Source organism: Chelonia mydas, chromosome 8 (assembly GCF_015237465.2).
Source record: "Chelonia mydas isolate rCheMyd1 chromosome 8, rCheMyd1.pri.v2, whole genome shotgun sequence".
NCBI classification, from domain to species: Eukaryota; Metazoa; Chordata; order Testudines; family Cheloniidae; genus Chelonia; species Chelonia mydas.
The window spans coordinates 106,220,244-106,247,160 of record NC_057854.1 but is presented as its reverse complement, the minus strand read 5'-3'; the positions used below and the strand labels follow the sequence as shown (position 1 = coordinate 106,247,160).

General features: G+C 49.2%; 1 protein-coding gene across 2 annotated transcripts in view; it reads left to right on the top strand.

Annotated features, from left to right (window-relative positions):
• Positions 1-11,541: 11,541 nt before the first annotated feature.
• The window catches only part of TIE1 (tyrosine kinase with immunoglobulin like and EGF like domains 1), a 53,959-nt gene continuing 38,583 nt past the window's right edge, over positions 11,542-26,917 (top strand). For both annotated transcript variants that reach the window (XM_043552904.1, XM_037907395.2), the window contains exons 1-2: positions 11,542-15,492; positions 16,664-16,951. In XM_043552904.1, the coding sequence (XP_043408839.1) occupies positions 15,444-15,492; positions 16,664-16,951 (337 nt within the window). In that variant the 5' untranslated portion in view covers positions 11,542-15,443. The remainder of the gene's footprint in view (positions 15,493-16,663; positions 16,952-26,917) is intronic.

The window sequence follows — 26,917 nt, the reverse complement described above, 5'->3', positions numbered from 1 at the left end:
CCCCAGTGGACAGCCCAAGCAACAGAAGACTGTCATTCAACAAGTTTTGAAGTGGCCTTTTCCTTCCCTCCTCCCACATCACTCCCGGGCTACCTTGTGAGTTATCTCCCTATTTTATAATCAATTAATAAAGAATACATGTTTTTTTAAACGATAGTGACTTTATTTCCTTTGCAAGCAAGCTGTGATCAAAGCGGGGAGGGCAGGTGGCTTACAGAGAATTTAGAGGCAACCAAGGGAGCAGGTTTTCATCAGGAAGAAACAAACAGAAGTGTCACACAGTACCCTGTCCAGTCGTGAAACTGTTTTTCAAAGCTTCTCTGATGCGCAGTGCTTTCTGCTGTGCTCTTCTAACCGCCCTGGTGTCTGGCTGTGCGTATTCAGCAGCCAGGTGATTTGCCTCAAAACCTCCCACCCCACCATAAACGTCTCTCCCTTACTCTCACAGAGATTGTGGAGCACACAGCAAGCTGCAATAACAATGGGAATATTGGTTTCACTGAGGTCTGAGAGAGTCAGTAAACTGCGCCAACGACCCTTTAAACGTCCAAATGCACACTCTACCACCGTTCTGCATTTGCTCAGCCTCTGATTGAACAGCTCCTTACTACTGTCCAGGGTGCCTGTGTACGGCTTCATGAGCCAGGGCATTAAGGGGTAGGCTGGGTCCCCAAGGATAACTATAGGCATTTCAACATCCCCAACAGTTATTTTCTGGTCTGGGAAGTAAATCCCTTCCTGCAGGCTTTTAAAAAGACCAGAGTTCCTGAAGATGCGAGCATCATGAACCTTTCCTGGCCATCCCATGTTGATGTTGGTGAAACATCCCTTGTGATCCACCAGTGCTTGGGGCACCACTGAAAAGTACCCCTTGCAGTTTATGTACTCATTGCCCTGGTGGTCCAGTCCCAAGATAGGGATATGCGTTCCATCTATAGCCCGACCAGTTAGGGAATCCCATTGCAGTAAAGCCATCTAGTATGACCTGCACATTTCCCAGAGTCACTACCTTTGATAGCAGCAGCTCAATGATTGCGTTGGCTATTTGCATCACAGCAACCCCCACAGTTGATTTGCCCACTCCAAATTGATTACTGACTGACCGGTAGCTGTCTGGCGTTGCAAGCTTCCACAGGGCTATTGCCACTTGCTTGTGAACTGTGAGGACTGCTCTCATCTTGGTATTCTTGTGCTTCAGGGCAGGGGAAAGCAAGTCACAAAGTTCCATGAAAGTGCCCTTACACATGCGAAAGTTTCAGAGTCACTGGGAATCATCCCAAACCTGCAACACTATGCGGTCCCACCAGTCAGTGCTTGTTTCCCGGGCCCAGAATCGGTGTTCCATGGCACCAGCCTGCCCCAGTAACACCGTGATCTCCAAATTGCTTATTGCTCTGTGGGGAGAAGCATAGGTGCTGACTCCATGGGTGCTCCAGGGCTGGAGAAGCCACGGTAAAAAGAAATGGTAGGTGCTCAGCAGCCCCCCTATCAATGCCTCTGCCCCCTGCACCGCCCGCAGCACCTCCTGCCTGCCAGCAGGCCGCACCAATCAGCACCTCCCCCTCCCAGCACCTACCACCTGCCACGGATCAGCTGTTCTGCGGTGTCAGGAGACATTGAGGGGAGGGAGAAGGGGTGAGGGTGCAGCGCACTCGGGGCAGGGGACAGAACAGGGGTGGGAAGAAGCAGGGCAGGGTTGGGGCATTGGGGGAAGGGGTGGAGTGGGGGCAGGGCCTGGGCAAAACCGGGGGGGGAGCACCCCCCGGCAGATTAGAAACTCCCCACCTATGGGGAGAAGAGTCTGTGCAGGCAGAGCTCTGATCCAGCAGAAGAAACGTTAACATCTATGCCAAAATTGCACGGGGCATGAGGGAGAAGGGCTACATTAGGGACACACAGCAGTGCCGCATGAAGATAAATGAGCTTCGGCAAGCATACCAGAAGACAAGGAAGACGAACAGTCACTCTGGTTCTGAGCCACAGGCACGCCGCTTCTATGAGGAGCTGCATGCAGTTCTTAGCGGCAACCCCACCACTACCACAAAATGCTCCGTGAATACCTTCCAGGAGTCCCGGGCGACCTCGAGCAACAACAAGGAGGACATTGTTGATGAGGAGGAGGAGGAGGAGGAGAAGAATGCAAGGCAGGCAAGCGGAGGATCCGTTCTCCTCGACAGCCAAGAACTTTTTTTAACTCTGGAGCCTATCCCCTCACAGAACCAGTTGTTGGCGGTGATGCTGGGGAAGGCACCTCTGGGGAGTCCACATTTCCAGTCAAACTGTAGGGGTTACGTGCTATTTTTTTAATGTTGAATCTGAACAAAAAAATAGGTATAGTGGTTATCGGTGGCCACTCCAGCTACGCAGAGGGTGCTCTCTGAAAAAGACTGTTTATGTGCACGGGGATGGCCCTGGAATCATCCATGGAGATCTCTAGGAAGCTTTCATGGAGGTACTCTGCAATGCTTTGCAGAAGGTTTCTGGGAAGGGCTGCCTTATTTCATCCATGACGGTAGGACACTTTCCCACGCCACTCCAGTATTAACTCTTCTGGCATCATTGCAGCACACAGCATTGCAGCACAAGGACCAGGTCTCTTGCAGCATCTGCTCCCTTTCTGCCTCTGTTACCCTCAGGAGAGTGATATCATATATGGTCAGCTAGGGGAAACGGGGGAAGTTTTAAATGCTAGCCTTTAAACCGCAAGCAACTCAACAAGTAATCCGCCCTTTTGGTGAATTCTGGGTCACACAACCACACTTTCCCGAGTGTGCCCTGGCTATGGTTGGAAGGGATCACCGTGTATTGCAACCAGGCATTTAAAAAAAAATTTTGTGGGAGGTACTTCTTGTTTGTCTCCCTTCCCCCAAACCCGGTGCCACTTTTGTAACAATCAAACTATTTGGGGGGCTTTACACTGGTGCCTGTCTTCAAGCACTATCCAGGTTGCTTGGGGAAAGGGGGCTTTTATGAGGTCAGAACCAGTGATTCCAAGGATGTCTTCACAAAAGCAGCAGCACAAGACCTCTTGCCCATGCCTCATGGCCTTAATCACCATGGCTGGAGCAGCAAAACGACTCTTGCAGTAGCCAACGGTTGTGATTACATTGTGGCTTGCAAGGAAGTGCATTGAGGGGTGTTAAAAGAATTAACCTTGCACCAGAAACAATGTATGCACTGTCAGCGCTACCCTTGTGCTCTCCATTCCTTGCAGCTGAAACCTTGTCCGTCAGCACATCCTCCACACCGAGACAGAGACTTTCTCAGATTAGAAGGCGGAAAAAGAAGACTCGGGAGGACGTGTTCAGTGAGTTAATAATGCACACCTCTGAGAGTGACAAGACGGAGCTCAGCACATGGCGCATTGCACTGTCCAACAGTCTGCACAAGGACAGCAAGGATAGGAGAGCATGCGGAGAACACAAGCGTGACACGCAGGACAAGATGCTGCAGATTATAAGGGAGCCAACAGACATGTCGAGGCATCTGGTTGAGGTTCAAGAAAGGCAGCTGGATGCTAGAGTCCCTCTGCAGCCTATGCTGAACCTGCTGCCATCCTCGCCAAATCCCACATCCTCCCCTCCCAGACATCCTAGGATGTCGCGGGGGTGTGTGTGAGGGGGGGTCCAGTATCCCTTGCACTCCACTCCAGGGGAGGATACAAGGAATAGAAGGCACCCATTCCCACACCTTTGATTACTTGTGGCACCTTAGAGACTAACCAATTTATTTGAGCATAAGCTTTCGTGAGCTACAGCTCACTTCATCGGATGCATACTGTGGAAACTGCAAAAGACATTATATACCCAGAGACCATGAAACAATACATCCTCCCACCCCACTCTCCTGCTGGTAATAGCTTATCTAAAGTGACCACTCTCTTTACAATGTGTATGAAAATCAAGGTGGGCCATTTCCAGTACAAATCCAGGTTTCCCCCCCCCAAAAACACACACACACAAACTCACTCTCCTGCTGGTAATAGCTTATCCAAGGTGACCACTCTCCCTACAATGTGCATGATAATCAAGGTGGGCCATTTCCAGCACAAATCCAGGTTTTCTCACCCCCCACCCCCACCCCCATACACACACAAACTCACTCTCCTGCTGGTAATAGCTCATCCAAAGTGACCACTCTCCCTACAATGTGCATGATAATCAGGTGGGCCATTTCCAGCACAAATCCAGGTTTTCCCACCACCCCCCCACACACACACACACAAAGTCACTCTCTTGCTGGTAATAGCTCATCCAAACTGACCACTCTCCTTACAATGTGTATGATAATCAAGGTGGGCCATTTCCAGCATAAATCCAAGTTTAACCAGAACGTCGGGGGGGGGGCGGGGTAGGAAAAAACAAGGGGAAATAGGCTACCTTGCATAATGACTTAGCCACTCCCAGTCTCTCTTTAAGCTTAAATTAATAGTATCCAATTCGCAAATGAATTCCAATTCAGCAGTTTCTCGCTGGAGTCTGGATTTGAATTTTTTTTGTTGTAAGATAGCGACCTTCATGTCTGTAATTGCGTGACCAGAGAGATTGAAGTGTTCTCCGACTGGTTTATGAATGTTATAATTCTTGACATCTGATTTGTGTCCATTTATTGTTTTACGTAGAGACTGTCCAGTTTGACCAATGTACATGGCAGAGGGGCATTGCTGGCATATGATGGCATATATCACATTGGTGGATGTGCAGGTGAACGAGCCTCTGATAGTGTGGCTGATGTTATTAGGCCCTGTGATGGTGTCCCCTGAATAGATAGGTGGGCACAGTTGGCAACGGGCTTTGTTGCAAGGATAGGTTCCTGGGTTAGTGGTTCTGTTGTGTGGTATGTGGTTGTTGGTGAGTATTTGCTTCAGGTTGGGGGGCTGTCTGTAGGCAAGGACTGGCCTGTCTCCCAAGATTTGTGAGAGTGTTGGGTCATCCTTCAAGATAGGTTGTAGATCCTTAATAATGCGTTGGAGGGGTTTTAGTTGGGGGCTGAAGGTGACGGCTAGTGGCGTTCTGTTATTTTCTTTGTTAGGCCTGTCCTGTAGTAGGTGACTTCTGGGAACTCTTCTAGCTCTATTAATCTGTTTCTTCACTTCCGCAGGTGGGTATTGTAGTTGTAAGAATGCTTGATAGAGATCTTGTAGGTGTTTGCCTCTGTCTGAGGGGTTGGAGCAAATGCGGTTGTATCGCAGAGCTTGGCTGTAGACTTCTGCTGTCAAGGTGCCAATGCCTGAGATGATGGGGCGCCCAGGATTTCCAGGTTTATGGATCTTGGGTAGTAGATAGAATATCCCAGGTCGGGGTTCCAGGGGTGTGTCTGTGCGGATTTGATCTTGTGCTTTTTCAGGAAGTTTCTTGAGCAAATGCTGTAGTTGCTTTTGGTAACCCTCAGTGGGATCATAGGGTAATGGCTTGTAGAAAGTGGTGTTGGAGAGCTGCCGAGCAGCCTGTTGTTCATATTCCGACCTATTCATGATGACAACAGCACCTCCTTTGTCAGCCTTTTTGATTATGATGTCAGAGTTGTTTCTGAGGCTGTGGATGGCATTGTGTTCTGCACGGCTGAGGTTATGGGGCAAGTGATGCCGCTTTTCCACAATTTCAGCCCGTGCACGTCGGCGGAAGCACTCTATGTAGAAGTCCAGTCTGCTGTTTCGACCTTCAGGAGGAGTCCACCCAGAATCCTTCTTTTTGTAATGTTGGTAGGGAGGCCTCTGTGGATTAGTATGTTGTTCAGAGGTATTTTGGAAATATTCCTTGAGTCGGAGACGTCGAAAATAGGATTCTAGGTCACCACAGAACTGTATCATGTTCGTGGGGGTGGAGGGGCAGAAGGAGAGACCCCGAGATAGGACAGCTGCTTCTGCTGGGCTGAGAGTATAGTTGGATAGGTTAACAATATTGCTGGGTGGGTTGAGGGAACCATTGCTGTGGCCCCTTGTAGCATGTAGTAGTTTAGAAAGTTTAGTGTCCTTTTTCTTTTGTAGAGAAGCAAAGTGTGTGTTGTAAATGGCTTGTCTAGTTTTAGTAAATTCCAGCCACGAGGAAGTTTGTGTGGAAGGTTGGCTTTTTATGAGAGTATCCATTTTTGAGCTCATTCTTAATCTTTCCCTGTTTGCTGTAGAGGATGTTGATCAGGTGATTCCGCAGTTTCTTTGAGAGCGTGTGGCACGAGCTGTCAGCATAGTCTGTGTGGTATGTAGATTGTAATGGATTTTTTTACCTTCAGTCCTTTTGGTACGATGTCCATCTGTTTGCATTTGGAAAGGAAGATGATGTCTGTCTGTATCTGTACAAGTTTTTTCATGCAGTTGATAGATTTCCACTCCATACGGCTAAATGCAGTGCCTTGCATAATGACAGGTTTCAGAGTAACAGCCGTGTTAGTCTGTATTCGCAAAAAGAAAAGGAGTACTTGTGGCACCTTAGAGACTAACCAATTTATTTGAGCATAAGCTTTCGTGAGCTACAGCTCACTTCATCGGATGCATACTGTGGAAACTGCAGAAGACATTATATACCCAGAGACCATGAAACAATACCTCCTCCCATCCCACTCTCCTGCTGGTAATAGCTTATCTAAAGTGATCACTCTCCTTACAATGTGTATGATAATCAAGTTGGGCCATTTCCAGCACAAATCCAGGTTTTCTCACCCTCCGCCCCCCCCACCCCCCAACTCACTCTCCTGCTGGCTATGTAGACTCCCTCCTCAGGCCCTACGCTACTAGCACTCCCAGCTACCTTCGAGACACCACTGACTTCCTGAGGAAACTACAATCCATCGGTGATCTTCCTGATAACACCATCCTGGCCACTATGGATGTAGAAGCCCTCTACACCAACATTCCGCACACAGATGGACTACAAGCCGTCAAGAACACTATCCCCGATAACGTCACGGCTAAACTGGTGGCTGAACTTTGTGACTTTGTCCTTACCCATAACTATTTTACATTTGGGGACAATGTATACCTTCAGATCAGCGGCACTACTATGGGTACCCGCATGGGCCCACAGTATGCCAACATTTTTATGGCTGACTTAGAACAACGCTTCCTCAGCTCTCGTCCCCTAACGCCCCTACTCTACTTGCGCTATATTGATGACATCTTCATCATCTGGACCCATGGAAAGAAGCCCTTGAGGAATTCCACCATGATTTCAACAATTTCCATCCCACCATCAACCTCAGCCTGGTCCAGTCCACACAAGAGATCCACTTCCTGGACACTACAGTGCTAATAAACAATGGTCACATAAACACCATCCTATACCGGAAACCTACTGACCGCTATTCCTACTTACATGCCTCCAGCTTTCACCCTGACCACACCACACGATCCATCGTCTACAGCCAAGCTCTGCGATACAACCGCATTTGCTCCAACCCCTCAGACAGAGACAAACACCTACAAGATCTCTATCAAGCATTCTTACAACTACAATACCCACCTGCGGAAGTGAAGAAACAGATTGATAGAGCTAGAAGAGTTCCCAGAAGTCACCTACTACAGGACAGGCCCAACAAAGAAAATAACAGAACGCCACTAGCCGTCACCTTCAGCCCCCAACTAAAACCCCTCCAACGCATTATTAAGGATCTACAACCTATCTTGAAGGATGACCCAACACTCTCACAAATCTTGGGAGACAGGCCAGTCCTTGCCTACAGACAGCCCCCCAACCTGAAGCAAATACTCACCAACAACCACATACCACACAACAGAACCACTAACCCAGGAACCTATCCTTGCAACAAAGCCCGTTGCCAACTGTGCCCACCTATCTATTCAGGGGACACCATCACAGGGCCTAATAACATCAGCCACACTATCAGAGGCTCGTTCACCTGCACATCCACCAATGTGATATATGCCATCATATGCCAGCAATGCCCCTCTGCCATGTACATTGGTCAAACTGGACAGTCTCTACGTAAAACAATAAATGGACACAAATCAGATGTCAAGAATTATAACATTCATAAACCAGTCGGAGAACACTTCAATCTCTCTGGTCACGCAATTACAGACATGAAGGTCGCTATCTTACAACAAAAAAAATTCAAATCCAGACTCCAGCGAGAAACTGCTGAATTGGAATTCATTTGCGAATTGGATACTATTAATTTAGGCTTAAAGAGAGACTGGGAGTGGCTAAGTCATTATGCAAGGTAGCCTATTTCCCCTTGTTTTTTCCTACCCCCCCCCCCCCCCAGACGTTCTGGTTAAACTTGGATTTATGCTGGAAATGGCCCACCTTGATTATCATGCACATTGTAGGGAGAGTGGTCACTTTGGATGAGCTATTACCAGCAGGAGAGTGAGTTTGTGTGTGTATGGGGGTGGGGGTGGGGGGTGAGAAAACCTGGATTTGTGCTGGAAATGGCCCACCTGATTATCATGCACATTGTAGGGAGAGTGGTCACCTTGGATAAGCTATTACCAGCAGGAGAGTGAGTTTGAGTGTGTGTGTTTTGGGGGGGGGGGGGGAACCTGGATTTGTGCTGGAAATGGCCCACCTTCATTTTCATACACATTGTAAGGAGAGTGGTCACTTTGGATAGGCTATTACCAGCAGGAGAGTGAGTTTGTGTGTGTGGTTTTTGGAGGGGGGGTGGGGGGTGAGAAAACCTGGATTTGTGCTGGAAATGGCCTACCTTGATTATCATACACATTGTAAAGAGAGTGGTCACTTTGGATGGGCTATTACCAGCAGGAGAGTGAGTTTGTGGGGCGGGGGGGGGGGGGCGGAGGGTGAGAAAACCTGGATTTGTGCTGGAAATGGCCCAAGTTGATTGTCATACACATTGTAAGGAGAGTGATCACTTTAGATAAGCAGGAGAGTGGGATGGGAGGAGGTATTGTTTCATGGTCTCTGGGTATATAATGTCTTCTGCAGTTTCCACAGTATGCATCCGATGAAGTGAGCTGTAGCTCACGAAAGCTTATGCTCAAATAAATTGGTTAGTCTCTAAGGTGCCACAAGTACTCCTTTTCTTTTTGCGAATACAGACTAACACGGCTGTTACTCTGACACCTTTGATTGTTACTGCAGTGCGATTGTAAGCAAGCTATCCTTGTTCTCCCCCCACCCCCATGTTGTTCGCCATTTTTCCCCAGGTTATCTTACTTTTCTTTGCTGTCTCTATGTTTGTGAGTATAATAAAACTTAATGGATTGAATAGAAAAGGCTCTTTATTCATTCATCACATTGTGGTTAGTGGGGGTGAGCTGTTCTCAGTGGTAGCAGATGACAGAACAAGGAGCAATGGTGTCAGGTTGCAGTGGGGGAGGTCTAGGTTGGATATTAGGAAACACTATTTCATTAGGAGGGTGGTGAAGCACTGAAATGCGTTACCTAGGGGGGTGGTGGAATCTCCGTCCTTAGAGGTTTTTAAGGCCTGGCTTGACAAAGCCCTGGCTCGGATGATTTAGTTGGTGTTGATCTTGCTTTGAGCAGTGGTTTGGACTGGATGACCTCCTGAGGTCTCTTCCAATCCTAGTTTTCTATGATTCTATACCTGTAGGTGTGTGCTGCAAGAGGCCGAAGAGCCTAATTCAGCAAAACAGGGAGAGGGAATCCTGGCTGGTGGAGCAGGAGGGGCTCAGTGAAACCCCAGTACATCAGCTGGCATCTTGGACAGGGGAGTCTAACCTGTCACAATGGTTACTCAGTTGACACATGCATCCAGTTGAGTGATTTAGGGTATCTTTTTTCCATATGGAAGTGATGTATGTTCGTGGTCCTTTATCAGTTGTGGCAAATTGCTGGCACTACTTTGATGGGTCTCGCACTTTCTCTTCTTTGGGAGGGTTCCAGGCACCATTTCTCGCCCCTGAACTGGGATATTAACTGCCCCACTAGTGTCCTAGAAGAGGGGAGTGGAGAGGGAGGGACCCAGGCCCACCTTCTACTCCAAGTCCCAGCCCAGGGGCCCTAGGGATAGCAGTAAACCACTTGAACTAGCGGTTTCTTCCCCTGGGCTACTTCCCTCTCCTGCCCTTCTGCTTGTGGGGCTTCCTGCCCTCCCTCTGCACAAACCAGGTGTCCCTTCACCTAGGGTCTTGGTCTTCTTAGCCCACCGCAGCACTTCTCCAAACTGCTCTCTACTCCGACACCAATCCACTCTGCTTCAACTCCTTCCCTTCTCTGATTGAAGCAGGGGGGTTTTATCAGGTGACTGGCTTCAGGTGCTTTAATTGGCTTCAGGTGCTTTAATTAATCTACAGGGAATAACAGTCTAACAGTCTCCTGCTGCCCTCTGGCCATGCTGTATCACACCATACTAATCAATAGTAATTATTTGATTACGATAGTGCCCAGAATGTTCTGTGTGTTTTCCAAATAGAGTCCTGGCCCACTTAATGTTGATAAATGGACTTAAATCGACTAAACAGCATGACTATTTTTCAGGCTGTGCGCAGGGGCCGTCTCTGTCAGGCGTCCATGTGTTCTAAACAGAGCACACACTGGATGTGCTGTTTCCATCGCTGAGGGGCGCTAGCGTATGTGCAGTGTTAGCAATGGGAGACTGTGGGCTCCTTCCCAGGACACTGTGAAGAGCTGGCAATGGTGCAGCAGAGCCTGGGTCTGCTTTAATCACGCCATGGACGCTTTGCTTCGGGGGCATGTGTCTCCCCTGAGTGCAGTGTAAATAGTCGGAAACAATGAATGGATTTCCCGTTCCTGTGCATGTTTTCTTTAGATTTTTAGCAGGATGTCCTATAGGTTCAGGACAAACTAAAACACAAAGCTCGTTAACAGGATTTTTGCCCAGACAGCATTAGGTTTCACATGGGAACAGTTCAGAGTTCGGTGGGTAACAACAGTGTGTGACGTTTATCGGCTGAAGATTGATGGTGCTTTTCCCTAGGATAGGCTGTAGTACATGGGATTAACCGCAAGCGTGCAGTCCCTTTTCTGGGAGTCACTTGGTGTTTTCTGTAGGCCTGTGTGTACTGTTGGGTGTTGTACAGTTCAAAGTCTTGCACGATGCACTGTGGGTTCTGTAATGTGTGGTGCAGTGCTGAGGCATTGCACGCAATGAGCTTAGCTGTTCGTTGTGCACCTGATGCCTCTTAGACTCATAGACTTTAAAGCCAAAAGGAACCATCCGACCATCTAGTCTGACCTCCTGCACAATGCAGACCACAGAACCTCGCCCACCCACTCCTGTAAGAGATCCCTAACCTCTGGCTGAGTTACTGAAGTCCTCATATCATGGTTTAAAGACCTCAAGTTACAGAGAATCCACCATTTATACCAGTGTAAACCTGCAAGTGGCCCATGCTGCAGAAAAGGCTAAAACCCCCCAGGATCTCTGCCAATCTGACCTGGGGGGAAATTCCTTCCCTACCCCAAATGTGGCGATCAGTTAGACCCTGAGCATGTGGGCAAGACCCACCAGCCAGACACCTTGGAAAGGATTCTCTGTAGTAACTCAGAGTCCTCCTCCCTCTAGTGTCCCAGTGCCAGCAGTTGGAGATACTTGTTGCTAGCAGTCACAGATTGGCTGCATGTCATTTTTTTTCTCCAGTAAGAATTTTATTGTAACACAGAGCAAACAGAACGTTCTTGCATTTAGAAGAATGTCTTTGGTTTCTTGGTGGTGAAACGTGGTTTGTGCTGATGACGCAGAACTCTGTGTGGCAGAGGGAACTTGATTTTCGAATCATGGAATTGCTTGACTGCAGGTCTACGGCACTTGCTAGGAGCAATCTCCTCAACCTTCATGATCTGAATAAAGTGAGCACGGGCACGATGGTGGGCACCCATATCATGGTAGCACTGTGTAACAGCACCAGCAGTTGTCAAGTCCCTGTATTCCTTGTACATGTTGTGGGTTCAGGCAGTCTCATCTTACCATCCCCTCTAGACACTTGATCAAGCTCAGTCTTGAAACAAGTTAGGTTTTTAGCCTTCTATGTATAACTGAAGTTTGTAAAATGTGGTAAGGAGAGGAGGGCTGGAAATCGGTGAAGGAGAGTTGGGTTTTCTGCTGCTTTAAACGTCCTCCCAAACATGTTTACCCAGACATACAATTTCTATTGTTCTCTCCTCAGCATCCCCCGCCCTTCTGATCCCAGTCCAGCTCTTTTAATCTCATGTAATGAAAGCACTAGGTCACCACTCATAAGGTTTCAAATCAGGCAGCTAAGTTTCAAGTGGCCCCTACACCAAGAAAAAACAATGCTTGGAACCTTTCCCCAAGGCCATCCAGGAGCACCGACTCTTGGATACAGTTTGGTAGAGTTAGAGGTCTAATGTCTGTGTCTGCAATGGGCTTCGTAGGAATCCAAGTCCCAGAATGTAGCAAGATGGGGCACAGGCATTTTGATCACTGCAACAGCTAATCCTGCTCAGAGCAAGTCCAGCCCTTGTGGTTGTGTAACTGTCTGTACACAGTCTACACTCACTTTTCAACTGATGATTACACATTCCAGCATTCCCTGACATTCTCACTGTGGCCAGACAAGGCAACCGGCACTGAGCTGGGCACACTGCCTCCAATTTCCCCTTCTCTGTTCTTTCACTGATTTTCAGACTGTTTATAAAGTGGGTTCATCTCCGTGACCAGGCGCAGAATCCATGACACTGCACTGTGGATGCCCGTCGTTGAATTTAACACCTCTCTGGATGTGTGGTATTCTGTACACATTGGTTATGGAATGATAATCAAAGAAACATATTATTTAAAATAAGTCCTTAATTTCCTAAGAGTGGTCTTAGAATTCATCCACTCTGTGAGGAATCTGTAATAACACTGCAAATAGTAATATTTAGTAATACATAGTCATTTCTAGAAATTCAGGACCAAGTTACTGAATTATTTAACCCTAGATTACTCACCTCCCTGCATGGGAAACTCTGGAGAGGGAGACTAAGGGGGAGGAGAATGCTGTGATGAGCCTTTCATCAAGTTTTCCCCAAATCATCCAATATTGAATGTGCCACAGTTCCACCTTGAACCCCATGGATCTTGGCAGATCCACAGAAGGCAAGGGGACTCCACGCTGGCTCTGGAGACCTTGCACCCATCCTTAGCTCCTTGTCAGCATTAATCCAATGGATTTGGACTGTCCAGTGCTTATGGAATGCAGCTGTGGCAGATTGTGATGTCTACACATCTGCTTTCTAATTCTGTATTGTACTTCTGAATGTTTAGGTAATTGATATTCTGGGCAGACAGGTAGAAAGATGTGCTGGGAAGCATGTTTTATGTAATCTGCTACAGGTGGCCCTGTGGTGTTAAGGGATACACAGAAGATGGTAATAACATTGGAAGCTTCTCTTATTCATGATTAACATTTTGCCTTTTTACCTGGATGTAACTGAGAGCAGAATGGCCCTTTCTGTCAAGGAGGAATGAATCAGAGCAGCTGGCAGCAGGATTTGGTCCCCCAAGATTAGTGCTGTTCACAGGCCTCCCAAGGGCAGTTTTAACTCTCTAGGTATATCTATGGCTTCCTTGCCCGCAGTATCTGCACGCCTCAAACATTAATGGATTTTATCCTCCTGACCCACAGCAAGGTAGGGAAATGCCACCTCCATTCTACACCTGGAGAACTGTCACAGAAGTTAGGGGCCTGATGCTTAGAGTGTGAGCACACGTTCCCTTTGACTTCAGCTGAGATTCAGCACTTCTGAAAACTGAGCTCAGCGTGACTTGCCCACAGTCGCACAGAGTCCATGGCAGCGCAGGAGATTGGAACCCACGTGTCTCGTATCCCATGTGTCCCCAGTGTCTTAGCCAAGAGGTCGTCCTTCTGCATTAGTTCATACCAGCTGTGACCACTAATCTATATTCTGAGTGTTCAGAATGTTTCATAGAGATTTTAAGGTCAGATGGGACCACTGGAAACATCTAATCCAACCTGCATCACACCGATCTCAGAATTTTCCCAGTCATCCCTGGGGAGCATAGGGATTTATTCCCCACCACCACCACCACTTCCTCTCCCCGCTCCCCCCGCTGGTATAAATGAACACTCCCCAGCCTAATGCACTCAGGTCAAATGTCTCTCTTAGGAATCAATCCATTCTGAACTGAAAGACTCCAAGTGACAGTAGATTTACCACGACCCTGGGGACAGTGGCTAAATATCCTGATTGTCAAAAATGTGCTTCTTATTTCCAGTTTGAGTGTGTCTAACTTCAGCTCTTAAGCTTTGGATCTCGTTCTGCCTTGGTCTCCCTGATCAACAAGCCCCCTGATGTCAGATATCTTCTGCCTGTGAAGGTGCTTTAGACTGTAATCAAGTCACCTCTTACCATCCTTCAAATAAGCCAGATAGATTGAGCCCCTTAAGTACCTCACTGTGAGGTGTCTTTTCCAGACCTCCAGTCACTTGTAGCTCTTCCCTGAACCGTCTTGATTTCTCAGTCTTTCTTTAAATCCATGTTAAAGTGTCTGTTTACAGTAGTACAGCCAGGCACCAATTCCCTCTCCTCTGTCATTCTGGTGAATGTGTTTCCTGGTGGGCTGGCTCGTAGCACCCTACCCACAGAGCTGGGGCTCGGGGAGCTTGCAGAAGGGAAGCTGCATGAAATGCAAAAGGATTTGTAGTCTTTGCATTCCAGATCTATCCATCCCTAAGGAACAGCACCTGTGTGGCAGCTCAGACCATGCCACACATTACTCTCCTTCTCCTAGAGTCAGGTTAGAACAATGGGTGGAGAGCAGGAAATGCTGCACGGGAAACAGGGTTTCATTTCACTGCTGTTGGGATTCCTCTACCAGATACTCTCCCCTCCCCCAGCTCAGCCCTGTCTGGGAGAGTCCTTCCCACAGACATTATTCACATTGGGCCCTCCACAGTTCCTCTGGCACCAGCTGCCTTACTCGCCGGATGAGTTTGCTTGGAGTTCAAGGGCACTGAGCTGCTCGGTCTGGCTCCCGAATGCGCCTGCCACTGTACGAGAGGAAGCAGACGGCCAATGTCACCTCTTGTCATGGATGTGGATGCAAACGACGCATGATTGGAGGAGCAGCTTGAACCCCAGGGAAGCTGGAACACGCTTTGAGAATTTTGGGCAGGGCCCTAGTTACCCAGACAGATCAGCAGCCTGGAACCAGACCTGGGATACCTCTGCTCACAGAGACTTTCTGTTTGTGCTGCGTTCCGCTCATGCTGGAATCTGCCTCCGAGTAGACCAGCCGCCAGCATCCTGCTGAGATTCCAAAAGGAGCTGAGCCGGGCGACTGGGAACAGAGTGTTTTCCAGTTAGGGAACGGGAAGCTTCTCTCTCGCTGTGTCTCTGATATGAGCAGCACCATTTCCTTCCTGGACTTCTGTCCCCGTCACTGTGACTGGAACTAAAATCTAAAGGGAACCCACCGGGCAGGGGGACCGCCTCCTTGGCCAGCTTGGTCTCTCTCCCGTCGGGCATGTTTGGGCTTTCCTGACGCTGGGCAGATTCAGGACGCACTTCAGGGCCATGAGATTCCAGGAGTTGTATCTTCTTTTCCTCCTCCTGCACCTGACAGGTAAATTTCTTTCCCCTGGTGGGAAACCCATGGCATCTGCACTGATTCCCCAGAGAATTTCCAGGGGCTTGTCGATTGCACAGCCAGGGTGATCAGTTTCCATAAAGTCTGCTTCGGGCCATGCAGTTGTAATGCTGCAGCTGCGCTGGGGCGAGGTCCCTGCAGGACGGTCTAGGAATGGTGATGAGGCACTGGTTACCTCTTCTGGAGGGTGCATGGTTGGAGAAATGGGGCTGAAAGGGCGGCAAGGAAAATTATTCTATTTGGGACTCCCAAGGTCTTAACAGCTGGAAAGAGGCAGTGACCAGCATGGCTCCCGAACCAACTAGCTGAACTAGCAGGGTGCAGTGCCGAGGCTCTGGGACAGCAGACTCCCTTCACCTCTGTCTGTCTCACCCTTAGATGGGACCCCTCAGCAGTTCCTGGATGATGGGACAAGAATCCTGGGTTAAAGGGGAGCTCTGACTTTGGACCCTAGAGAAATCACCTTCCCCACTGATGCCACATGTGTGGCAATGCTGGGCCACTAAAGAATGGGCTTCATTAGAAAGAAGGCCAAAATTTTCCCTGTTGCTACTGTCACCATCTGGACTGTCTGCTGAACCATCCAAGAGGCATCAGGATGGGGCAGGTGCACTGTTCTAGTCCCCCTCCCCCGCTCTCCCTCTCCCCTCCCAGTTAGAGTGCACTATGGTTCGGGGCAGGGAGCAGAAGCTTTTGGGGAGAAAAGAGCAGAGATTTTATGGCTGGGTCACATGGCTTGTAATAGCAACTGCCATGACCCCACTCACCAGTAGGCACATCCTAGTGGGAGAGCTACAGTCAAAAGAGAGAGGGGAAGGCCCCCCTCTGGCTGGCAGGGCAAGGGCAGGGAACAGCTGGGGCTCCCATTGATGCTGCAGGAAATGTGCCCTACCCAGAGATCCTCACTTGTTCATTGTTCTCGCACTGGATCAGGCCTAGCCATGTGCTGGCAGTCGGTCCCGCTCAGCCACGCAGTCACCTGCAGCCAGGCTAGATGTCAAAGGTGTTCTGGGTCTGACTTGAAGGTTCATGTCTAAGAGATAGGGGCAGGTTGAGACCCAGGAGAGCCAAAGGCTGTGTTCTGCTGTGCTGTGTCTGGACCGTGGCTCCTCACATGCTCTCTCTCGATCTCATCCCTCCTGCACAGCTGCCATTCTGGACATTACTCTGGTCGCCAATGTGCAAAGTCCTTCTCACACCAGCTTCTACCTCTCCTGTGTGATGGGCGAGAGAGCTGTGAGCTACCTCCAGATCGAGAGGGACAATAAAATAGTGATGACTCATCCCAACACAAAGTTCCAGAACTACAGGAATCGCAGCAATGAGGTCCAAGCCAGAGGCTTTTCAATGGCAGATCTGGTGGGGATTTTATACTGCTTGGGGAGGACCCAGATGGAGCAGGCCAGGGTGGTCTATGTGCATAACAGCCGGAATGGTAAGTGGCTGCAGGAACTGCAGGCCTGCCCCAAGTGTTCCCTGAGCAGTCTGGGCGTGCGACATCAGTCTGGCAATGGCTAAGCGTACGTGTGGGCGTGCAAAGTGCAATAGCACTGGACAGGCCAGAGTTACGCTGCCTCCTGAGGCCGTTAGCACTCAGAGGCCAGAGAATGGTATTTGAGCAGCTGAACTACCAAAGGTACCTTGGCTAAGGGCAGAGCGTCTAGTGAGCAGGTCAAAGCTCATTAGGTCAGCGTGGAGTCTGGCTGTGGGCTGATTCCCAGGATGGCCTCAGGACTTTGGGAAGCCCAGAGCTGCTGGGGCCACGAAAGTGGCATTGAACAGCTAGAAAAGACCAGCCTTGCTGTTGCAAAGGAGCATATGTGAGTTCCTCCATTGTCTGGGCTCTAAGGATATATCCCCTTCCTGAGCTTAGGGCTCTTTTTGAGGGGCGAGGCTCAGCGTGGGGCACATCACAAGCTTCTCTGCTTTGGGCAGGTCATTGAGGATGGGTCCCTGCTGGAGAGTTTGTCTTGGACCCTTTTATTTCTGTCCGGGGCAGCTTGGTCTGGTACATTTCAGCTAGTTCCTTGTTCTAACTGGATGGCGGTTCTAACTTGAGTCTTTACTGGCTTGTGGGTTTGCTCCTAGTTCCTTGGTCGCACTCTGGCCCTGTACGAATTATGGTCCTGTCACAGAGCAGGAGGTAAGAAATGACCTGCTAAGCTGACACCACTGCAGAGGTGTCTGAGAGACTTAGGCCAGCAGTACTTGAGTCAGGGTGATAGCTACCCACCTTGTTACAGTACATCCAGTGACGAGTGCCAGACTGTATCAGAATGGAGAGATTGCAGAATGGGGCCCACCTGAGGGAATCCGGTGATTCCTGTGTAAAACCAGCCAGTTTTAAATAGCAATAAAGTCCACTGGGGAAGGAGCTGGAGGGAGGTTCCAGGAAAGGCCGGAAGCTCAGAGCAATAAGAGGCAGTGAAAGGGGGGAAGCCCAGGAAACTGCCACAATATTCATAGAGACTGCAGGGAGCCGAAGGCCCCTGAGTTGTCAGGGAAATGCTCTCCAGGCAGGCAGGGATCCATGGGGCGGCCCTGCTCCAACTGGGAAGAAGCTGAGCAATAACCCCAGAGCCAGCAGGAGGGTTTTGTTTCTGTCAAGGACATTTTGGACTTCATTCTGGTCAATGGTGACCCCAGAAAGGGGGAACTAAAGACTGTAACCTGGCTGGAGGGCCATATGACCTGGCAGAGAAACCATCACAGCGCCGGAGTGACTGAGTTACTGAAGTGACTGTCCACGGGGGCGCTAGCCCAACCAGGAGTGGTTACACTGCGTCTGGCCATGAGGGGACTGTACAAGGACTCCCGGCCATTCAGCTAAGTGGAGTATGGATGCAGTAGCTGAAAACAACCTGAGGCCCCAGGAGAGCAGCTCAAGTCTGAGATGACAGACCTAGACAATGTAACATGCTCTTAGCTGTGGCAATTTGGTGTAGGACTCTTAGCCCGGGCCAACTAGCGTTTGTTGATCAGGAAGGTTTGTGGGGAGGGAGGCAGTTTCTGGTGTGAATGCACACCAGTCACACCACATGAGCCTGCTGAGATGAGACTGCTCCCCAGCACCGGGATACAGGGCCCTGGGGACAGAGATACTAGCAGCTCTGCAGGCAGATGCCTCTGCAGACTGGGTCTGGAGATCAGCAACAAGCTTGAGTCTTACGTCTGGACCAGCAGCACATCATGGAGCAGAGACTCAGGGTCTGTGTACACAGCAAAGAAAAACCCATGGCTGCCCTGTGCCAACCAGCTCTGGCTTGGGCTGCGGGGCTGTTCCGTTGCTCTGTAGACTTTCAGGCTTGGGCTGGAGCCCGAGTTCTGAGACCCTCCCACCCTGCAGGGTCCCTGACCCCAGAAGTCTACACAGCAATGAAACACCCCATGAGCACAAGTTGGCTGGCACAGGCCAGCCACGGGGTTTTTCTTTGTTGTGTAGACATACTCTCAGGCCCAATGCTTTTATGGCCAAAGGTCTAGGAAGCTGGAAAATCTGCCTGTAAAACATCACACCCTGTTACTCATTAGCTGCTGAGTAATCCGCCTGGGCACAGCTTAGGGGACTCTGTACTGATCCCGGAAGCATCTATACTTTAAAGTTGCTACAAGGAACGACACAGCAACTGATTAATGCTTGGGTTCCCCTTGGGATATCACAAGAAGCCTTCCCCCCATCCCAACTGTTGCACAAGGGCTGGTCCCTATGTTCCCAAGTGCAAGGGCCAAGCAGTACTAGCCACCCCAATTGCATACGTGCATGCTGATGGGCTCTGGGCAGCATGACACTGCATTGTCCCCAACAAGGGCCAGAGCCTGAAGGGCACTAAGCAGCCCTTAGTGTTAGGTAACTAGCAACCATGAGTGTTGGATTCTCACCCCCATGCTCAGACTCAAATCTTACTGCCTAGATACTACAATGCTGGGTATGTTTATGATGGGAACATAGGTAGCGATGCCTGTAGTTAAGGTTGCCTGACACTTTCCATTGTAAGACCCTGTTATGAGGCGCTTATAACTTTGCCAAACTTTATTCTTATTATTTGTATTGTGCTTAAGGGCTCCAGTCATGGACCAGAATTCCAATGTGCTGGGCATTGCACAAACACAGAACAGAAAGGTGGTCTCTCCCCACAAAAGCTTACACTCTCAGTATAAGCTAAGAGGTAAATATAGCCAGATGGCAGACTATAAACAAAGAATCATAGAATCATAGAATATCAGGGTTGGAAGGGACCTCAGGAGGTCATCTAGTCTAACCCCCTGCTCAAAGCAGGACCAATCCCCAATTAAATCATCCCAGCCAGGGCTTTGTCAAGCCTGACCTTAAAAACTTCTAAGGAAGGAGATTCTACCACCTCCCTAGGTAACACATTCCAGTGTTTCACCACCCTCTTGTTGAAAAAGTTTTTTCTAATATCCAACCTAAACCTCCCCCACTGCAACTTGAGGGGTGGTCAGCATGACGAGCAGCAGTCTCTGCACACTAGCAGCCTAACCATTGTCATTTTTGTAGGCATCATGGCTAAAGAAAGTTGTGAAGAGACATTTGAATGCGGACAATGAGGTAGCTTTGCAGATGTCTGTAGGGAGCCACTCCCATGCGTATGGGGCAGCATGGGAGAAAGCACAAAGGTGTCTGAAACTGTAAAAAGTGGGCAATGGAGGCCATCATGGGCCGATCAGAGGAGACCACTGACAACTGGAAAAATGAACGAGACTCAAGAGGAGATAGCTAGAGTGGGATTGACTGGGAAGGGCCTTGAAAGTGAAGACAGCAGCTTATGCTGGATGCGAAAGAGAAGGGGGAGCCACTGGAGGGTTTCAAAGAAAGGGGTGACCTGGTCAAAGTGATAGGCTAGGAACATGATCTTTGCAGCAGCATTCTGAATGAATATGGGTGGGACAAGACTGCATTTGTCACGACCAGAGAGGATGTGGCAATAATCGAGACAGAAGAGAATAAGAGTCAAGACACGGGTTTTAGCTGTGTGGATGGATAAGAAAGGCCATATCTTAGAGATGTTATGCAGAGAGAACTGAAGATTTATATATCATCTGGATGTGAGGATCTAGATCAGTGGTGGGCAACTGCGGCCCGCGGGCCACACATGGCCTGTCAGAGTAATCCGCTGGTGAGCCATGAGACAGTTTGTTTACACTGACCATCTTCAGGCACAGCTGCCCACAGCTCCCAGTGGCCGCGGTTCACTGTTTCTAGCCAATGGGAGCTGCGGGAAGCAGTGCGGGCCACAGAGACAGGCTGTACGGTGTGGGCACAGCGGGTTAGCCTGATGGGCTGCGTGCAGCCCACAGGCCGCAGGTTGCCCACCACTGATCTAGAGAGAGGTCCAAGCAGTGTGGGGACTATCCTGTTTATTGCGCTTAGTGTAGCATGTATGATTACCTGCCCTGTAGGCTGGTGGCGTATGTGTGCATTTGGTGCAAAGAGCTCTGGGCCCTCAGAGACCGTGTACGGGCTTTGGAGGCCAGGGTGGCGGAACTGGAGGAGCTAAGGAGGCAGAGAGGTATGCTAATGAGGCTTTCCGGGACACTGTAGATTTGTCCCACCTCCGGTCAGACAGCCCCTGCACTGTTAAGGAGGATGAAAGGCTCAGGGAAGTAGATCATCCAACAGGAGCAGAGGGAAACCTTCCCATAGTTGGGACCCTCCTTCCAGATGATGTTGGGGTATCCTCTTGCACTGAGGTTACCTCTCTGGGGGAGGGAACCCCAATCATTAGGAAAAGGCAGGAGTTAATATTGGGAGATTCGATCATTAGAAACATAGATAGCTGAATTTGTGATGACCAGAAGAACTGTATAGTGACTTGCCTGCCTGGTGCAAAGGTTGCGGATCTCTCGAGGCATTTAGATAGACTTATGTGTAGTGCTGGGGAGGAGCCGGTGGTTGTGGTACGTGTAGGTACCAATGACATAGGGAAGAGTAGGAGAGACGTCCTGGAGGCCAAATTTAGGCTGCTAGGAAAGAGACTGAAATCCAGGACCTCTATGGTGGCATTCTCAGAAATGCTTCCAGTTCCAGGCGCAGGGCCAGGTGGGCGGGCAGCGCTTCAGAGTCGCAATGCGTGGATGAGACGATGGTGTAGAGAGGAGGGGTTTAGATTTATTAGGAACTGGGGAAACTTTTGGGATGGGGGAGCCTATACAGGAAGGATGGGCTCCACCTAAACCAGAGTGGATCCAGGCTGCTGGCACTTCACATAAAAAAGGTTGCAGAGCAGTTTTTAAACTAAGAGATGGGGGGGGAAAGCCGATCGCTGCAGAGGAGCACGTGGATCGGGCAGAGACTTCTCTTAGAAGAGAGTCTATTGAGAGAGATTTTCTAGGTTTTAGTCAGGAGGAGAGGATGGAGGAGGATAAAGTATGGGCCAGATCAGATGAGAAACATTCACATAAAAAAGAATCTGACACATCAGAAAAGGGCAGACAAATAAACAGTGACAAGTTTCAGAGTAGCAGCCGTGTTAGTCTGTATTCGCAAAAAGAAAAGGAGTACTTGTGGCACCTTAGAGACTAACAAATTTATTTGAGCATAAGCTTTCGTGAGCTACAGCTCACTTCATCAGATGCATCCGATGAAGTGAGCTGTAGCTCACAAAAGCTTATGCTCAAATAAATTTGTTAGTCTCTAAGGTGCCACAAGTACTCCTTTTCTTTTTGCAAACAGTGACAAGTTTTTAAAGTGCTTGTACACAAATGCTAGAAGTCTAAATAATAAGATGGGTGAACTAGAGCAGTGGTTCTCAAAGTCGGTCCACCGCTTGTTCAGGGAAAGCCCCTGGTGGGCCGGACCGGTTTGTTTACCTGCTGCATCCGCAGGTTCAGCTGATCGCAGTTCCCACTGGCCGCGGTTCGCCACTCCAGGCCAATGGGGGCTGTGGGAAGTGGCGCAGGCCAAGGGACTTGCCAGCCGCCCTTCCCGCAGCCCCCATTGGCCTGGAGCGGCGAACTGCGGCTAGTGGGAGTCGTGATCACCCAAACCTGTGGACGCGGCAGGTAAACAAACCGATCCGGCCAAGCAGGGGCTTTCCCTGAACAAGCGGCAGACCGGTTTTGAGAATCACTGAACTAGAGTGCCTTATGTTAAAGGAGGATATTGATATAATAGGCATCACAGAAACCTGGTGGAGTGAGGACAATCAATGGGACACAATCATTCCAGGGAATAAAATACATCGGAAGGACAGAACAGGTCGTGCTGGTGCGGGAGTGGCACTATATGTGAAAGAAAATGTAGAATCAAATGAAGTAAAAATCTTAAATGAATCCACATGTTCCATAGAATCTCTATGGATAGTAATTCCATGCTCTAATAAGAATATAACAGTAGGGATCTATTACTCACCACCTGACCAGGAAAGTGATAGTGACGATGAAATGCTAAGGGAGATTAGAGAGGCTATCAAAATAAATAACTCAATAATAGTGGGGGATTTCAATTATCCCCATAGTGACTGTGTACATGTCACCTCAGGATGAAATGCAGAGACAAAATTTCTCGATACTTTAAATGACTGCTTCTTGGAGCAGCTGGTACAGGAACCCACAAGGGGAGAGGCAATTCTCGATTTAGTTCTGAGTGGAGCTCAGGATCTAGTCCAAGAGGTAACTATGACAGGACCGCTTCGAAATAGTGACCATAATATAATAACATTTAACATTCCTGTGGTGGGAAGAACACCTCAGCAGCCCAACACTGTGGCTTTTAATTTCAGAAAGGGGAACTGTGCAAAAATGAGGGGGTTAGTTAAACAGAAATTAAAAGGTACAGTGACTAGAGTGAAATCCGTGCAAGCTGCATGGACACTTTTCAAAGACACCATAATAGAGTCCCAACTTAAATGTATGCCCCAAATTAAAAAACACAGTAAAAGAACTAAAAAAGAACCACTGTGGCTTAACAACCATGTAAAAGAAGCAGTGAGAGATAAAAGGGCATCTTTTAAAAAGTGGAAGTCAAATCCTAATGAGCTAAATAGAAAGGAGCATAAACACTGCCAAATTAAGTGTAAAAATGTTATAAGAAAAGCCAAAAAAGGAGTTTGAAGAACAGCTAGCCAAAAACTCAAAAGGTAATAACAAAACATTTTTTAAGTACATAAGAAGCAGGAAGCCTGCTAAAGAACCAGTGGGGCCCCTGGACATTCGAGATACAAAAGGAGCACTTAAAGACGATAAAATCATTGTAGAGAAACTAAATGAATTCTTTATTTCAGTCTTCACGGCTGAGGATGTTCAGGAGATTCCCAAACCTGAGCCGTCCTTTGTAGGTGACAAATCTGAGGAATTCTCACAGATTGAAGTGTCACAAGAGGAGGTTTTGGAATTAATTGATGAACTTAACAGTAACAAGTCACCAGGACCAGATGGCATTCACCCAAGAGTTCTGAAAGAACGCAAATGTGAAATTGCGGAACTATTAACTATGGTTTCAGAGTAACAGCCGTGTTAGTCTGTATTCGCAAAAAGAAAAGGAGTACTTGTGGCACCTTAGAGACTAACCAATTTATTTGAGCATGAGCTTTCGTGAGCTGTAGCTGTAGCTCACGAAAGCTCATGCTCAAATAAATTGGTTAGTCTCTAAGGTGCCACAAGTACTCCTTTTCTTTTAACTATGGTTTGTAACCTGTGCTTTAAATCAGCTTCTGGTACCCAATGACTGGAAGATAGCTAATGTAACACCAATATTTAAGAAGGGCTCTAGAGGTGATCCCGGCAATTACAGACCAGTAAGTCTAACGTCAATACCAGGCAAATTAGTTGAAACAATAGTTAAGAATAAAATTGTCAGACACATAGAAGAACCTAAATTGTTGGGCAAAAGGCAACATGGTTTCTGTAAAGGGAGATCATGTCTTACTCACCTATTAGAGTTCTTTGAAGGGGTCAACAAACATGGACAAGGGGGATCCAGTGGACATACTGTACTTAGATTTCCAGAAAGCCTTTGACAAGGTCCCTCACCAAAGGCTCTTATGTAAGTTAAGTTGTCATGGCATAAGAGGGAAGATCCTTTCATGGATTGAGAACTGATTAAAAGACAGGGAACAAAGGGTAGGAATAAATGGTAAATTTTCAGAATGGAGAGAGTAACTAGTGGTGTTCCCAAGGGTCAGTCCTAGGACCAATCCTATTCAACTTATTCATAAATGCTATGGAGAAAGGGGTAAATAGTGAGGTGGCAACGTTTTCAGACAATACTAAACTGCTCAAGATGGTTAAGACCAAAGCAGACTGTGAAGAACTTCAAAAAAGATCTCACAAAACTAAGTGACTGGGCAACAAAATGGCAAATGAAATTGAATGTGGATAACTGTAAAGTAATGCACATTGGAAAAAATAACCCCAACCATACATACAATATGATGGGGGCTAATTTAGCTACAGCTAATCAGGAGAAAGATCTTGGAGTCATCGTGGATAGTTCTCTGAAGACGTCCACGCACTGTGCAGCAGCAGTCAAAAAAGCAAACGGGATGTTAGGAATCATTAAAAAAGGGATAGAGAATAAGATGGAGAATATCTTATTGCCTTTATATAAATCCATGGTACGCCCACATCTTGAATACTGCGTACAGATGTGGTCTCCTTATCTCAAAAAAGATACACTGGCATTAGAAAAGGTTCAGAGAAGGGCAACTAAAATGATTAGGGGTTTGGAACGGGTCCCATATGAGGAGAGATTAAAGAGGCTAGGACTTTTCAGCTTGGAAAAGAGGAGACTAAGGGGGGATATGATAGAGGTCTACAGGGCCAGTGTAACCACTAGGCAAACTAGGCAGTCGCCTAGGGCGCCAAGTGGTTGGGGGTGGCCAAAAACGCGCTCCGGGGCGGCGGTGGAGTGGAGGTGAGCTGGGGCAGGGGGCGCGGGGAGGGCTGCCTGCAGCAAGTAACAGTGGGGAGCAGGGCGGCGCACAGGGGAACCGCTCCCCGCCCCAGCTCACCTCTTCTCCGCCTCCTCCCCTGAGCACCGCCCTGCTCTGCCTCTCTCCCTCCCAGGCTTGCGCACCAAACAGCTGATTGGCACCGCAAGCCTGGGAGGCGGGAGAAGCGGAACGACGGTGTTGTGCTCAGGGAGGAGGCAGAGCAGAGAGGAGCTGCCACAGGGCTCCCTGGGCTGACGGGGAGGGAGGGAAGGGAGGGGGGTGGGGAGATGCCACACGGCTCCCCGGGCTGAGGGGAGGGCGGGGGAGCTGCCACAGGGCTCCCTGGGCTAACGGGGAGGGGGGAGCTGCTGCAGGGCTCCCAGGGCCGAGGGGAGGGAGGGAGAGGGGCGGGGAGATGCCACACGGCTCCCCGGGCTGAGGGGAGGGCGGGGGAGCTGCCACAGGGCTCCCTGGGCTAACGGGGAGGGGGGAGCTGCTGCAGGGCTCCCTGGGTCGAGGGGAGGGAGGGAGGGGGGCAGGGAGCTGCCACAGGGCTCCCTGAGCTGACGGGTGGGGGGAGCTGCCGCAGGGCTCCCCGGGCCAAGGGGAAGGAGGGAGGGGGGCGGGGAGCTGCCGCAGGACTCCCCAGGCCAAGAGGAGGGAGGGAGGGGGGCGGGGAGCTGCCGCACAGCTCCCTGGGCTAACGGGGGGAGGGGGAGCTGCTGCAGGGCTCCCCGGGCCGAGGGGAGGGAGGGAGGGAGGGGGGCGGGGAGCTGCCGCACGGCTCCCAGAGCCGAGGACGAGGGGCGGGGTGGGGAGCTGCCGCAGGGGGGGCACCTCAGGGCGGAGGGGGGGCAGGGAGCTGCCACAGGGCTTCCGGGGCGGGGGCAGGCGCATGGTGGAAGTTTCGCCTAGGGCGTGAAACATCCTTGCACCGGCCCTGGAGGTCTATAAAATCATGAGTGGTGTGGAGAAAGTGAATAAGGAAAGGTTATTTACTGGTTCCCATAATATAAGAACTAGGGGCCACCAAATGAAATTAATGGGCAGCAGGTTTAAAACAAATCAAAGGAAGTTCTTCTTCACTCAGCGCACAGTCAACCTGTGGAACTTCTTGCCTGAGGGGGTTGTGAAGGCTAGGACTATAACAAGGTTTAAAAGAGAACTGGATAAATTCATGGAGGTTAAGTCCATTAATGGCTATTAGCCAGGATCGGTAAGGAATGGTGTCCCTAGCCTCTGTTTGTCAGAGGGTGGAGATGGATGGCAGGAGAGAGATCACTAGATCATTACCTGTTAGATTCACTTCCTCTGGGACACCTGGAATTGGCCACTGTTGGCAGACAGGATACTGGGCTGAATGGACCTTTAGTCTGACCCAGTATGGCCATTCTTATGTTCTTACCCATGAAAACTTGCCCAAATTTGAACTCCTAAAAACTGCAGTTTTCACATATTCAGTAGAGACTTGTTAGAGTTTAGCAGCTAAATTTCAAATGATTTTTGTCTGT